The following is a 15,050-nucleotide window of genomic DNA, read 5'->3' as shown; positions in this document are numbered from 1 at the left end:
AATCTGATGGAAAAGAGGGAAATCTCAGAGAAACATTTGAAACAATAATTTTTTTTAAAAAAACCCAGAATTAATAACCACAAAAAGAAGAAAAAGAAAAAAATAGGGTATAAAACTATAAAATAGCAGGGAGTTTGCAACTGCTATAAAAATTAAAGTTCTCTATTTTATTAAATAATAGATTGTAGAGAACTGAACACATTGTAGAATTTTCAAGAAAATTTTAAAAAAATCTAGTGAATTCTGAACAAGATGCTAATCTCACCACTATCATTACTCCAAGGTTAAATGAAAGTAATCATATAAAAAAGAGAAAAAATGGGGTGGGAGAAAAAGTAAATAAAAAATTATTAGAAAACTAATTGAATTCAAATTTCCTACCAAACGTTCTCAACCAAAAGCATTACCAATGACAGAAATAAAAAGACAGAGTGGACTAGACACAACTACCATATTTCCCTGAAAACAAGACCCAGTATTATTATTATTTTTTGCCTCCAAAAGAGGCACCAGGCCTTATTTTTGGGTGTGGGTGTGTGTGTGTCTTTTTCATGGTCTTACCTCGTGGTGGCGGCACCGACAGCCCCACCCAGCCAACCCACTTCTTCTGGGCTACTCGTCACCGCTTGCGCATGTCACTCCTGGCCTCCATTTCGCTGTCAGAGGCCTTTCAGGAAATGACTCTAAAGCTGAGAATGGAGCTCTGGATTGATACGTGCGACACCCCCTGGCCTGCAATTTGCCTTCAGAGGCCTTCCAGAAAGGCCTCTGCAGCCGAGAACTGTGCTACAGATTCAATCCGTAGCTTGTGAGCGTCAATCCGAAGCTCCATTCTCAGCTGCAGAGGCATTTCCTGAAGGCCTCTGACAGTGAAATGGAGGCAGGGGGGTGACATGCGCAAGCGGTGACGAGTAGCCCAGAAGAAGTGGGCTGGCGAGAAGGAAGGTATATTAGGTGTGTTTACTGTCTTGAGTTATTTATAAAATAATAAAGGCAGGATTAAAAAAAACTAAGAAAAAAAAGAAGCAACCCATTCCTACTTTCAGAATTACTGTACAGAACGACGAGGATAATGAAATAAAAGTTTAAGTATAGAACAATAAGTATCAGGACAGACTAAGAACACCTCTCATAGCCTGTGGGAAAAGTAGATTTTGCCTTCTTTCCTCTTCCAGATGTAAAGTTCACCTCCAATCTTCAAGTAAGTTTTATCACTTCATTTTAAGAAATTGCTATTAATTAATATAGTTATCCATACTCAAAGAGCTGCTGCCTCTTACTCATAGAGAAGATAAGACTTAATAATTTAAAAGGCTGCTTCCAAGGCACAGAAGCCACACATGAACACAGAAGGTTCAGTAGAGCAAAACTGGGTCACGGTTTGCACCACTTGACTCTTCAGTCAACTGTTATGAGCATAGCAATAATCAGAATTATCCCTGACTAACTGGGAATATGAATCCTTAAAACTAAAATACTGTTCCAAAGGCAATAAGCTACACATGAAATCACAAGTACACATATACCTTGGTTTATGTTTCTTACTGCCATTTTTGTGGTCTACGTAGTTGAGTGTTCCAAAACAATACATAATTTGTCAAGATGGAAAAAAATTGCATAGATTCACTATACTCCAGAAACGTCTTTTGCTGAAAACATTTAAGTATTGAACCTGTACTGATTTCTGTCTGTTGGTAAAATTGTGAAGTGACTCTCTTGCATAATTCCTGAATCATATAACTCTAGTCTCACTGGCTCAGAAAATTAGTTATTGGTCTTATTGACATAATTATGACTTCCTGGTTGGTTTCTGTCCAGTGTTTATATTTAGGGCAGGAAGACTGTAAGATCACCTCCTGCTGTCTATGGACCAATGGATGGGTCAGAGCATGACTCATATCTATATAAATTTTATTAAATAATTATTTAAGGAATAAAAACAAAACAAGAATAAAAACAATACATTACAGCATGAGCCACAATTTATGATAAATACAAGAGGCCAGTTTGGCAGATAAAATGAACAAATTCCATAAGCTCGTAGGACAGTGAATAGAAAATTATCTTAATAATAAATATAACTTCAAAGTTTGAAGTATCCTTGATTGTCCATGTTCAACTATCATACTCTAAACCCATTAAAAGCAACTGGAGTGAGAAATGTAATGACTGTGACAAAATGTGAAGAATGAACATAATTTAAAGATGATCATTCTTTTCTCAGGAGAACCTCTTCTTATATAGAAAATAATGAAGCCTATCGGACTAGTAAAATAATACTTAATAGTTGGGATTAGACCCTTCTAGGTATATTCCAATTTTTCAGTGTCCAGCAAATTACTCCATCAGAACTGATTGTGTCTTGGAAGACTGGTTGGTGCTGATACTAGGAACCTGGATCTGAGCTTTGAACCAGTAACCTAAATGCTATTGAGTACTTCTTTCTAAATGAATAATTGTGTGAGCTTCTTTTAACTTGTCTTGAAGTAATTGCATATCAAGGTTGTTGATACAAGGAATGGCTTCTCAAATATCATTATGTTTCACAGCATAAGATTTTCTCAGGTTTTAATCTGTGGTAATCACCATTCTCCTTTCCAGAAGATTACATTTTTATGTGAAAAAAGGGCTCAATAGCTTCAGTAATTCTGAAAAAATACCAGATAAAACTGCTACTAGGGTCAAAAATGTGCCTCCATGAACTTTGAGACACCTTACTGGAGTTGAATCAAAGAACTGCACAGCCCTAATATCAACCATAGTGTGTATCAAATGAAATTCAGCTTTATGCAAGTGTACATTTTTACTACAGTAAAAATAGAGGAAGACACAGAAATGTATAGTAAATTGTAACATGGGCTAGATTCAAATATAGAAAGCATGTAAATGTATATTCAGCATCAAGGCCTCACCAGACAGACAATACCAGATAGACAATATTGACATAATAAATTCAACTACCGGTATGTAACAGGAAATAAAAGATGGAGAAAGCCTATCTAGTCAGCCAGTACAGTTTCAGGTGCAGATTGTGGAAAGGAATATGAATTTTCAATATTAAATGTATGACTCTAAGTTAGAAAATTAAAGGCAGTAAGTGTGTCAGCAAGATTTAACCTGGAGGGTATATATAAGATCAATGTAAGGAACAAATTCAGTATACTTAATTTATAAGAAAGAGAACCTGGGGAGCTACAGGAAGAGATAAGAAACATTGTGAAAACTGAAGCAGAAAAAAATATTCCCAAAATTTCAAAGGAAAAAGGATCCAAGCAGCTTTCAAAACAAGCTATCACGATAGCCAAGGAAAGATGGAAGATGAAAGCATCTGGCAACAAGAATGGACAAAAGACAAAAGCAAACTTTATCCACTAAGAAAAGACAAAGGAAGATATCAACAAATAGAGGAAAATGATAAGAAAATGAGGGATGGTTTTCAGGAAATGACAGAACTCCTAGTAAAATATACAGCTAAAGTGGAATTACTTAAGGTTAACCATTGAAGAGATCTAATAGAGGCAGTGAGATTCACAGAAGATAGATTAAACTGAAATCTTTTACAGACAGGATAATGATTGACAAAAATATTTATAGAGAGAATATGTAACAACCATGTCCAGTAAAAATGAAATATGAGAGCAATAGACCAGCTGTCAAATAGGAAAGCATTAGTACAGATGAAATATCTGGTAAACTATTTAGAGCTTCAGGAAAAGAAAGGGAAAGGATCAATAAGGAACAGTCTGACAAAAGGAATGTTGCGCCGCCACAACAGAAATCTTGCCCATTTGTGTTGTGATGTCATGCACACCCCCAAAAGAGGTGGAGCTTGTAGTGCAACAGCGAAATGCTGTTTTTTTGTTATGATAAAAGAGGCAACTTCTATGGCTGCTCATATTAGATGGAAGAATACTGTGTAGCCCAGAGTCCAAAAAGTGTGTCAGTCTTTGTGTTCTGTTGAAACAGAGATCTTCAAGAGAATGTGAAAACTTTGGTTTTTACTTTAATAATTATAGCAAGCAATAATTAGTGCAAAACAGTTCAGAATGTAGAATATATTAATATAAATGGATGTGTCAGAACATTTGATTAGTTTTCTGTGGAGTCTTTGTGAAAAAAAGACTGCGTTTGTAGAAACAGAATGGGTCAGAATTGGCCAGAAAGTGAGATGAGGTAAGGGAGATGAATTTGAAAGAAATAATACAGGCTTTGTTGCATAGGCCAGAGGGGCTAAAACATTTTTAAAGTCCAGTACATTCAGATAACATTTTGAAGCGGCTCAGACAGGCACCTCCCTAATTACTGACCTATAAGAAGAAGGTACAACACAGTCAGCCTTGCAAGATTCTATTATTACAGCCAATGTGAATAAAAGTAATTTTAGCCATCCCGTGGAGTAATTTCATGGTCTAGTCTACTTAGTAGGACTGATAGATGAGGACTTGTTCTGAAAATCTATTAAAGGATTAGCATGTTTGCAAGAGATGACAGACAGAATCAAAACTATAGATTAAGACACTAACAATCTGAGATATGCAGATGATCCCCTCCATTAGCTGAAAGCAAAGTAAACCTCACAGAATTCATTATGAAAACACAAAAGGCAAAATAAAAAAAACAAAGGTGATTTTAAATATTAAAAAGATAAAAATAATGTCCATGGTCATCTTAATAATTTTACAGTTTTCAGTAAAGAAGTGAAGGTGGTAGTTTTATTTATTGGGCCTAAGAACAGGTGATGATGGGCAATGACCCAGAGGAAAAGAAGAGATTTATTTTAGGGTAGATATCCAGACAATGAAAAACATAAACCATTGAATTTAATTACGGCAGCGAGACTTTTAGTAGCACAATATTGGAAAAAGGAAGAACTGCCGACTATAGAAGAGTGGACTTTGAAAGTTTCTAACTTGGCGGAAATGGCAAAGATTTCAGCATATTTGAAAGATCAATCGCAACAGAGATACATTGTGGAATGGAGAAGATGGATTGAATATATTCAGAATAAATATGGGACTAAAAAGTATCATTTAGCATTTGAATAAGTAGAGGATTTTTATGACGTATAATTAGTTAGTAGTTATTTTATTAATATTTTGACTATGGAGAGTTAAAGTGTGATAGAATTTGATGTTTTATTATTGTTGTTAGCATATTTTAGATTATGCTTGTTTGTATTATTATACCCTGTATTCAGCTCTGGGAAGTCGGGGAGGGGGGAGGGTAGGGTAGGGGGGGTTGGGGAGAGGGGAGGGGGAGGAGGGTTTTTTTTTGTATTCAAAATGTATTGTAAAACTTTTCAATAAAAAAAAGAAAAACATAAACCAGATTGTGAGGGGAAAGAAATTCATATTACAGCAAAGATCAAAATAGTAGCAATGTTTCTTCCAATGATAATATATGCATTGTGACAACTGAACATCGAGAAAAAGACAATTGGCTTCAAGTTATGGATTTGCAAAATACCTTAAGAGTATTTTGAACCAATCATTCAACCCCAGATTAAAAAAAGGACTGACTGCTCCTCTGAGGTGATGATCAGCAAGTACAGATTCAGTATTTCTGGCCTGCTGATGGAAATGAGGCTAGGCTATTAAAAATGGCTATATTTGGCAGAGTTATGGGAAGTAGAACTGAAATAAGATATAAACAGAATGTTCATATTTAAGCAGAACATTGGAATGATCATAGAACTGCAATAGAATTTGCTGGGAAGAATTCAAAATGGTGACATTTCTTCCCTACAGTCATCAGGAACTGGGCTTCATTCAGTGGTAATTAAAAGATAGTAAGCCTCAATTTACAACGAAGAGGAAGAAGGGCTAATTAATTGCAATATTATTTCTAGTTAATAGCATAAAAGGATCTAATATTTTTGAGATTATTAATTATTAATTTTTCCTTGTTATTATGAGCTGATAGAAGCCAAGGTGTCACTTATTCCAGCACATAGTTGGTTTGTATAGGAGCTAAGCGACTATCTCTCCTGGAATTATAAATAAAATCTCCAGGTTCTACAGGAAACTACTGAAATATACTTAGACATGAGAACTGAAGAGTAGGATGTGTCATGTTGGCAATTTGAAGAGCTCCTGTGCAGAAAATGGATCAAACTTCTTTTGCTGGGCGGGTGTGTGTGTCTGATGTCCATCTGTAAGAGATACTGAGGTAGTGGATGCTTGCAATGGGCAGGGGATTGGACTACATGATCTCCAGCCTTCTATAGTTCTGCGGCTTCTGCCTCACTGACTTAAAAGAAATGGCTAGAATAACTAAGAAATTTCAAGAAAACTATTTGAATTCAATATTTGGAACAAATATTTGGAACAAATATGCCTTAAGAAGTTATAGACGTTATTCACCAACAGAGAGATTGACTGAAAGATTGTGAACTCTTCTTTGAAGAGATTTTTTTTAAACATAGCATGAACTAGATCTCCTGTATTCTGAGATCTGTAATCAATATCAACATTTTTTTTATCTAAATAGCAAAGCAAGGACAAAAACACAATAACCTGGGCACTGCTCTTTATAAGCAAAATGAAAAAAAACTCCATCATTCTAGTGTAACCAGAAGTGAAAGACCACTGTTAAATAGGAAGAACGCATTCCAATATCAATATTGTCTATGTGGACTTTGAGTACTTCCATGATGTTTCAACATAGGAAGGGAAATTGCTGGTTTTTGCTTAGGATAAAGAATATATAAAAGGAAACAGCTTCATAGACACTATCTAGAGTTGTGCTGCCTGTTAGGTGAGTATTTGCTGGGGTGGCATTTAGGAACTCTTGAATCCAGCACTAAGCATCATGAACTCTTCCCAGTTTGTTTCAGTACTACCACTCTGCACTTGAAGTACTACCATCTGGCAGCTGTGAATTGCTATACACCAATTTGTCTCTAGACACAAAAGGAAACAACAGTGCCACTCCCCTTTCAGGACCACTGCAAAAGCCTGAAACTTGATGATTAATAGTTCCAAAAAAGCAAAAGGCTCAGGCCACCTCTGTAATTAGAAAATCAGACAACTTGACACCAAAGGCTCCTGTGAAATTAATTGTTGAGCTGTCAGTTAAGGACCAGATAATTTATGGCCTAGTGAGAAGACCTGAGGTGTGGGCCCAGCAGTACATGTTGGTGGAGAGAGGAGCTCCCCACGCCTTTTATCTGTAATAGTTGCCTTACAAATCTTTCCCCACAGCTAGCTGGAAAACTCTTCCCACTAGGAACTAGATGATGGGAAGGTCAAACGAACAGGCACACTACAGGTGCACTAAAATGGGGAACGGGGCAGAAACAACAGGATTCTCTAGTGCAGAGGGTATCTGGTTCTCTGAGTTGGGAAATCATGCAATATCCTCTTGTAAAGGGGACACAGACCATAATTTATTCACATGTATTTATCTGCCCTGTCTGATTATAAAGAGGGAAAGTCTGATTTATTTTTTTTAATAAGCAAACAAAAAAGTCACAAGAATAAGAGAAGTTGAGGCAGAAAGCCACGGTAGTCTAGTGGTTAGGACACTGGATTTGCATTTGGGAAGACTTAAATCCTTACTCAACTGCAGAACTCCCAGGATGACATGATTAAATCTTTCACAGCAATCTTACTCAAAGAATGATTGTTGTTGGGGTAAAATTACTGCGGATTCTCACACAGGCTACCTTGAACATTCAGAGAAGAGGAAGAATATAAATAACTTTTCTTCTCCTCCAAATCTGTCTTCAGAGAGGTTTGCAAAAAAAGTGCCTCAAGTGAGGAAAGTCAGGAAGGTGAGATAATTATGTGCCCCTTTTGATGTAAAAAAACAAAGATACACATGTGAAAAGAAAACATGGCTGACACTGCAATGTCTCATTAGAGTCTCAGTCTTATCCTTAGCTGTGATTTCGTGAGCTGTATTTTTATTGCTTGATTTGTATCCCGCTTTTATTATTTTTACAAATAACTCAAGACAGCGAACATTTCCTACACTTCCTTCCTTCTCCTATTTTATCCCACAACAGCAACTCTGTGAGACTGATTGGGCTGAGAGAGCGTGACTGGCCCCAAGTCACCCAGGTGGCTTTCATGGCTAAGATGGGATTCCTGCTTTCTAGCCTGGTACCTTAACCACTAGACCAAACTGACTTTCAATCACAAGACTTTACTGGTCAAATGCTTTTTAAAAAATTAGTATGGGAAGTCTCTGATGACTTAAAGAATCCTGACAGACTATGTGCTTGATATATCAAATGAAGAGCAGTGATAATTAGAAAATACACTGGAAGGCTTAGGAATACAAAATACTGCCAAACCTCCATGAAATAGGCATGAAAAAGGATGTATTTGAGAGATAACACCCTCTCGTGGACTTAATAATGACACTGAAATACAGGTAGTCTCCGACTTACGATTTTTTGTTTAATGACAATTCAAAGATACAACTGCCTTGCAAAAAGTGACTTATGAATTATACTTACAACTGTTGCATCAACCCGGCAGACACATGACTGCAATTCAGGTGCTTAGCATAAATGGGAAGTTGGATTTGGTAAATGACTACTATAAAAATCGGCATAAAATGGGGTCCAACTCTGCTTACAACCACAGTGACGTATGACAGAAATTCTGGTCTCAGCTGTGGTTATAAATTGAGGACTACCCATAGTTCCAACTTTTATTATGTGGGCTTTAACTTTAATTTTTTCCTCACACGTTTGGCACAGAGCAAACACATGAGCATAGCATTAAAGAACCTACTCTTTTTAGGACTAGAGAACAATGCAGAGGTAAAGAAGGGAAAATCTAGGATGTGGGTATGCAACCAAATATTGCTGAATTATGATGAGCATCCCAAGGAAATGTGGCCAATGTGGGGAATGCTTAGCAAATATCTGGAAAGTCAAAGATTGTTGCCTGTCAAGATTAGGGTCTAGTTTAAGTATGTCAAACTCACGTGGTCACGTGATGTATCGTGACTTTTTCCCCATTGCTGGCAATGGGGGGGGCATGGTTTCAGAGTGATGCATCTGGCCCGTGGGCCGGCAGTTTGACATGCCTGGTAACTAGTTCATTCTATGATGGCAAGGTCTTATATGATAGAGTGCTTTCTCATAGAAAAGTAACTCCTTTCTGCATTTTTTTTAATGAAGATATTTCTCCAATCCCTTTTATATACAATGCAACATTACTTTGATGTCAATTGGTATAGATTATGTGTGAACTAACCCTAGGAAACAGTATACAGGTGAGGTGAATATTATTTACCCAGGAGCCTAGTTCTTATGTTTGTAATCATAGGATAACCAATTAAATTTGACAGCTTATTGTTGAAATCGTATACTTTGGCCAGCATTTTCGCTTCACTATTATTAGTAAGCAAAAATATTATCTGGGAACTTAATGAGTACACAAAGTTGACCTTCAGGTCTGTCTGTCAATCAGCTGGGTTGTCTTGAAACTAAATTTATAGAGAGAAAACGTTTTCCAGTACTGGTTTCATCTCTGAAAAAAAAAGGTGATCTTTGCTTAAAGAAATTTGTACAAAACCTTGAAGTCAGAATAATGCAGGCAGCTCTGATTATTTTTGTTGGCATAGTTTGCATCCTGCAATAATAGGGATCCAAGTAGGGGCTTACAATTTGAAGAAGTGTGCAGCAAATACAAGGTTAGCCAAAGAAGCAACACAGAGAAAAGAACAGCATTTGTCAATTCATGTGTTGTCGCAGTTTATGAACTAGGAGTGAGGCCATGCTGAGTAGCCACGTTCCTGACACAGTATGTGCTGACTAGACCCTTCCCCACCATCTGAGCATAAACTGTGAATGTCCGCAGGGAGGTTGCGTCTCACATTCAAGCTGCATATGTGAAGGTTTGAAATGCAGCTGCCTTGGATTCTGAATTATTAGGAAGCCTTTTGTAATAGCTGTATGAAGAAAGACTTCAAACTCTGTACTGAATACTTGGGTGTTAGGTTGGCTGCTTGGGATGTATGAAAGCAGGAGTGTGGCCCTGAGAGCCCTATCAGGCTTAAGATTTTGAGTTGTTCATTTCTGTAGCTGCTCCATTTCCTTTTTTTCTCTAATCATGTCCTAGTTGCTTTTCCCTCTGCAAACATATGATGTTGTTTTTTGGGAAAGATCTTGTTGACTGTCACCACCCAGGACAACTGCTAACTGCCCCACTGACAGTCTTCTTCTGATTACATGTACTGTTTCTTGTTGAGAATCAAAGGCACTGACTGACAATCCTAGAAAAATCCTTTTGTCCTGGTTCTTGTTCCTCCTTATCCCTGATGATCCACTGCATTACTTGTTCTGGGACTGCTTGACTAACTCACTGAACCACTTAAAAGCAATGCATGAGATGCTGTTGAATTAGGACCATCAGGAAATCTGTTAGGTTAGGGCAGCTTCTCTAAAAATGTGGTTAAAGCCAAGGCTGGGGAACTGAATAATTTGAAGATCACATTCAAGTTCAGACATAGACTTACAAACTAAAATATGTCAGTAGAGAAGTACTGAGGAACAGTAGCTTTGCCTCATTGGTAGAAATCGGTGTCCCGTGGCATCACCTGATTTCAATTTTAGAAAGAAAAGAGGAGGAAAGTGTTCCTGCCCCCTCCTTTATGGAGAAAGTGAGCCCATGCATGATAAGAAAGACAATTTTTGCTCCTCCTGCATGATGTACTTTTCTCTGGGCAGACATAGGCAAGATGAGATGTCTCCCTGCCTTTTTCTGTGCAGACAAAAGCTGGTTTTGCTTAATCTTTCCTTGGGAGAAAAGTGGGGTTATCCAGAGCCAGAAACTTGTTAGGAGGGCTGTATCCCTGCTCATAGCAATGGGCACACATTAATGAATTAATGAAAGCCTTCATTTAATAGAATACGAAGAATGCAATTTTCAGCAATTCTCTCTTCTCCTTCCAGCTGTTAGGTCCTTAGGGAAATATGCTCCAGAAAACTGGGGGCTTCTCTAGGGCAGATAAATTTGGGAGGTGTTTCCAGAGAGAAGGAATCACTAAATATCACTTATTTTCCTTGCCAGTAAAAAAGGGTGACAAATTTTGCTCAAAACTGTGCAATGCAATAAGCCTTCACTATATCAGACGTGAGAAGTCAGTTTAACATACTGTGCTGAGCCAGAAGCACATATGGAATTCTGAAACTATATGGAAGGTCTTCTCACAGAATGGCTGTTTATTCAGAATATGACTGCCATGTAATCATGACCAATCTGAAAATTTCCACTTGCCAGAAGGCCCACCGGTTTTTGACATCCCAGGAGGACCTCTGTCATACTGTGAGGTGCTGTTGTAAATAAAAGTTATCCAGTTGTTGCTTTGTTTTGAAGCATGTCTTATTTAAGAAAAAAGAAAAGTAAAATTCATGGAGATACTTACAATCTGGACAATATGAGATAGAAAACACTCACAAGATATTTTATGATTGTGCCCCATAAAAGATTATCTCCGAGTGTGTTCACAAAATCAATGAATGTGAGGATTTGTCCAGAGATAAGAACAATGGAATAAATATTTGCCTTTTTTCCGCAATTTAACTGGTGGCATAAAATTGCCATATAAAAGTTAAGGCAGCAACTATTCATTATAAAATTATGTGAAAAAAATACAGAGGAAAAAATATTAAAGACTAAAAAGACTAAACAGAACACAGGATGAAATCAGAAACAAAACTGAACATTGTAAAAGAGATGGGAATTAAGGCAATCCAAGGTTACAAATGTGGTATGGTCTGATCAGAATCAAACAATATCTTGTGCATATAGTTTTGATTGTCCAATGATCTTGTCCCTACAATTAATTCAGATATTTTGGACAAGCCATGAATGGCTGTATGAAAACAGTTAAAATTAACTACTGCATCTACTTTTTATTATCTCATTCCAAAATTCTTATCAAAAGAATCATAGATCTACATCTCTGCAAAAGACTCTTATTCATTTCCTATTTAGGACAAAGCATTATTGCATTAAAATATTAAAAGTACTATTTCCTAAAATTATGTTATATACTTATTTGCTAAATATGTATATCTAAGCTTTGCATTTTAGAGAAACCTCAAGAGGACTAATCGCCATAAATTTAATAGTAAACTAATGGAATTTGTTGTGAAGATGTATTTCGGGATGTGCTGAGCAGGGCTAAACAGGTAAGTGAAATCATTAGTACACCTGTTTGGGTTTAAGCTTGGATCACTGACACACTCTTTCTAGAGATCATTTTACTACATACCTCATACATGCTCACATAAAACAATAGGGAAAATGCAAATATCGTTAACTATATTCTGCTGAGATAGGAGAAAAGTATTCCTTTGATTGTGCAAACTTAGGAAATACAGCATAAAATGTATTGACATGTTTTCCTGGTGAACAACAATTACTCTGAAGTCTGAATAAAATCAAATTCCAAAACGGTTTTCCTCAGATTTCTGGGTTGCCATAGGAATAAGGTACAAAGTCCTTAGCTCACCTCCAGATGCCTTTGACCTTTCTTTCAACTTTTCTGCAGCCATTTCATTGTAACTAGAAAGTTCTGACATCTTCACTCCAGATCGAGCTTCTGCTATTAGCTGACGAGCTCTCTCTCTCAGCTGCCGACGCCGCTCTTCATCTTGCTGCTAAGATATATTGAACAGTTGCCAGCTCAGTAATTGACCGAAATGCAATTTCATTCTCAATCTGATCATCATGATAGTAAATGGTTTACAGCATGGTGGTGCTTGGCCCATATTATACACAGGAAGCTTCATATCAGTTGGATGTCAACAACACACTTTTCAGAGCCATCCATGAATCAGCCCCCTTACCCCAAAATAATTTCTCAGTTTTTTTAAAAAATGAACCAGTTTACTTTAAAGCTATAAAATGTGAGACTGACACAATTTATGGCTTCAATTTAGCATGAAATGTTTAATTTTTTTTTGCTAATCTCAGAATGTTCACATAACAAATGAAAATCCTGTAATTATGTTTCTACCAGAATACCAGAAAGAAGCTCCATTTCCTTCACAGGGCTCAACTATCTATTAAAATACACTCTGTTTTTGAAATAAAATTGAAATACACAGTGTTTTTCTATTTTGGGAAGGAGGAATCATTCCCTTTGCACATAAAAATTGGAAAAATTAAGTATGATGTTATTTTTGGAAAAAACTTTTAAGTAAAATAATTTAGGAAAATAAAAGTTTTATAAAAAGTGTATTCATTTGATAAGTTTACATAGATATACATCTGATATATGTGATTCTGGGTAACTTACAAAGTTAAAAGCAGAAAAAAATGCAAAAAGCATACCCAACAACAACAAAAACCCACTACTACCACCTCCATCAAAAATAATTACAAAACTTTAAAAACCATTAAAACCATAAAATTCATAAAAACAAGCTGAGAAAGAAATTTCTCTAGCAGTACAATTATTTTGCAGGCTCCAAACACCTTAAAATGATGGGAAATTATTTGGCTGATTTTTGTCAATTAGGATCAGTCAAGAGGGCCTTGTGAGGGCACAAGAAAGATACTTGGGGATCACACGGAACCCCAGGCTTTAAACCATCCACTTGAAGATATAATGACATATTTAAATATCTGCTTTTTAAAAAATATTGCTTTGGAACCCATGGCCGAAGAATAAAAAAAATTAAAGCTAATTACTACTGTATTTGACATAAAATGTAATATGCACATTTCCAAAATTCACAAAGTTTTCCTCAAGTGCAACATACTTCTTTGTCAGATAAGCAAAGCTGATTCTCTTTCAACCATCACTGATATAATGACTTAGTCAAATAATAAAAGTGTATGATGTATCTCATCCCAGAGTAGTTCGAAAGAAACCTGAAAAGTAGCATGGAGAATTTTACACAAAACCGGTTTATGCTATGTAAGTGTTATTCAGGCATTTCCTTTACCCCACATTGGAATAGACTTGAGACATTCCCCTGACACAAAACATCCCCCCTCCCCTAGTCAAAGGAAATTTTTATTTTATTTTTTTTAATTCCATTTATATCCCACCCTTCTCTGAAGACTCAGGGCGGCTTACAAGGTTAGCAGTAGCCTTCATTCTATGTATATGCCTGCTTATTAGGGCTTTCATACACCCCCCAAGCATTATTACAAAGTCAGCTTAATTGCCCCCAACAATCTGGGTCCTCATTTTGAGAACCACCTTAAATGGGCACCCAGTTCCAATTGGATTAATATGAATGCTTGCTGAGCATTCAGCATCTTTTGGAATGCAATGAGCAGGCTGACCAAGTACACCTCAGGGGGTAGTAGCATACTCCATAATTTCAGGGCCGTGGTTGAGAAAGCTGTCCTTCTGACCAACACCCTGGCTTGTAATACACATACATACACACACACACACACATGTATGTATATGTGCTAGAAAAGAATACTCAAACACCGGGATAGAGTCAAAACTAAACAGTTTAATGTACTTAGCTTTTGTTGACCAACTGCCAACATCGTCAGAGTAAAATTGCTGGAGATGAGGGAACACATTTATATTGCCGGCATTTTTTGCGCTTTGCTTTTAGAGCGCGTTACAGGTCTGTTTGCCTCCGCTGGCCATATTGTCCTGAGCTGTCTCGCACTCACTCTCGCCCGTGTGTTCTCAGGTTTTATTTATTTATTTATTTATTTATTTAATTAAATTTTTATACCACCCTATTCCCGAAGGACTCAGGGCGGTTTACAGGGCAGCATAAAATACAATATAAAAAAAAGTATAAAATTAAAATAGATTAAATTACTTAAGCCCAATTACTTATGGTTGAGGGCACTGCACCCTCCTCGTAAAGTGCGAATGTGTCTGAATGCCTGTTGTGAGCTCACGATCTGCCCCTGACAACAGGCATTCGGACATATTCACAATTTACGAGGAGGGCGCAGTGCCATCAACCGGAGAACACACGGGCGAGAATGAGTGCGAGACAGCTCAGGACAATACGGCCAGCGGAGGCGAGCAGACCTGTGACGTGCTCTATGAGCAAAACGCAAAAAACGCCGGCAATATAAACGTGTTCCCTCATCTCC

General features: G+C 37.0%; 1 protein-coding gene across 8 annotated transcripts in view; it reads right to left on the bottom strand.

Moving 5' to 3' along the window:
- Nucleotides 1-15,050, bottom strand: part of EHBP1 (EH domain binding protein 1) — a 304,632-nt gene that overhangs the window by 74,869 nt on the left and 214,713 nt on the right. For 5 of the 8 annotated variants that reach the window (XM_081344185.1, XM_081344189.1, XM_081344188.1 and 2 more), the window contains one exon: nt 12,478-12,625. In XM_081344185.1, the coding sequence (XP_081200311.1) occupies nt 12,478-12,625 (148 nt within the window). The remainder of the gene's footprint in view (nt 1-12,477; nt 12,626-15,050) is intronic. The other 3 variants (XM_081344187.1, XM_081344190.1, XM_081344192.1) reach the window with 1 other exon arrangement.

This window comes from Vipera berus (genome assembly GCF_964194415.1).
Source record: "Vipera berus genome assembly, chromosome: 1".
NCBI classification, from domain to species: Eukaryota; Metazoa; Chordata; class Lepidosauria; order Squamata; family Viperidae; genus Vipera; species Vipera berus.
Note: the sequence above shows the minus strand (reverse complement) of the source record. Positions and strands in the feature narration are given on the sequence as shown.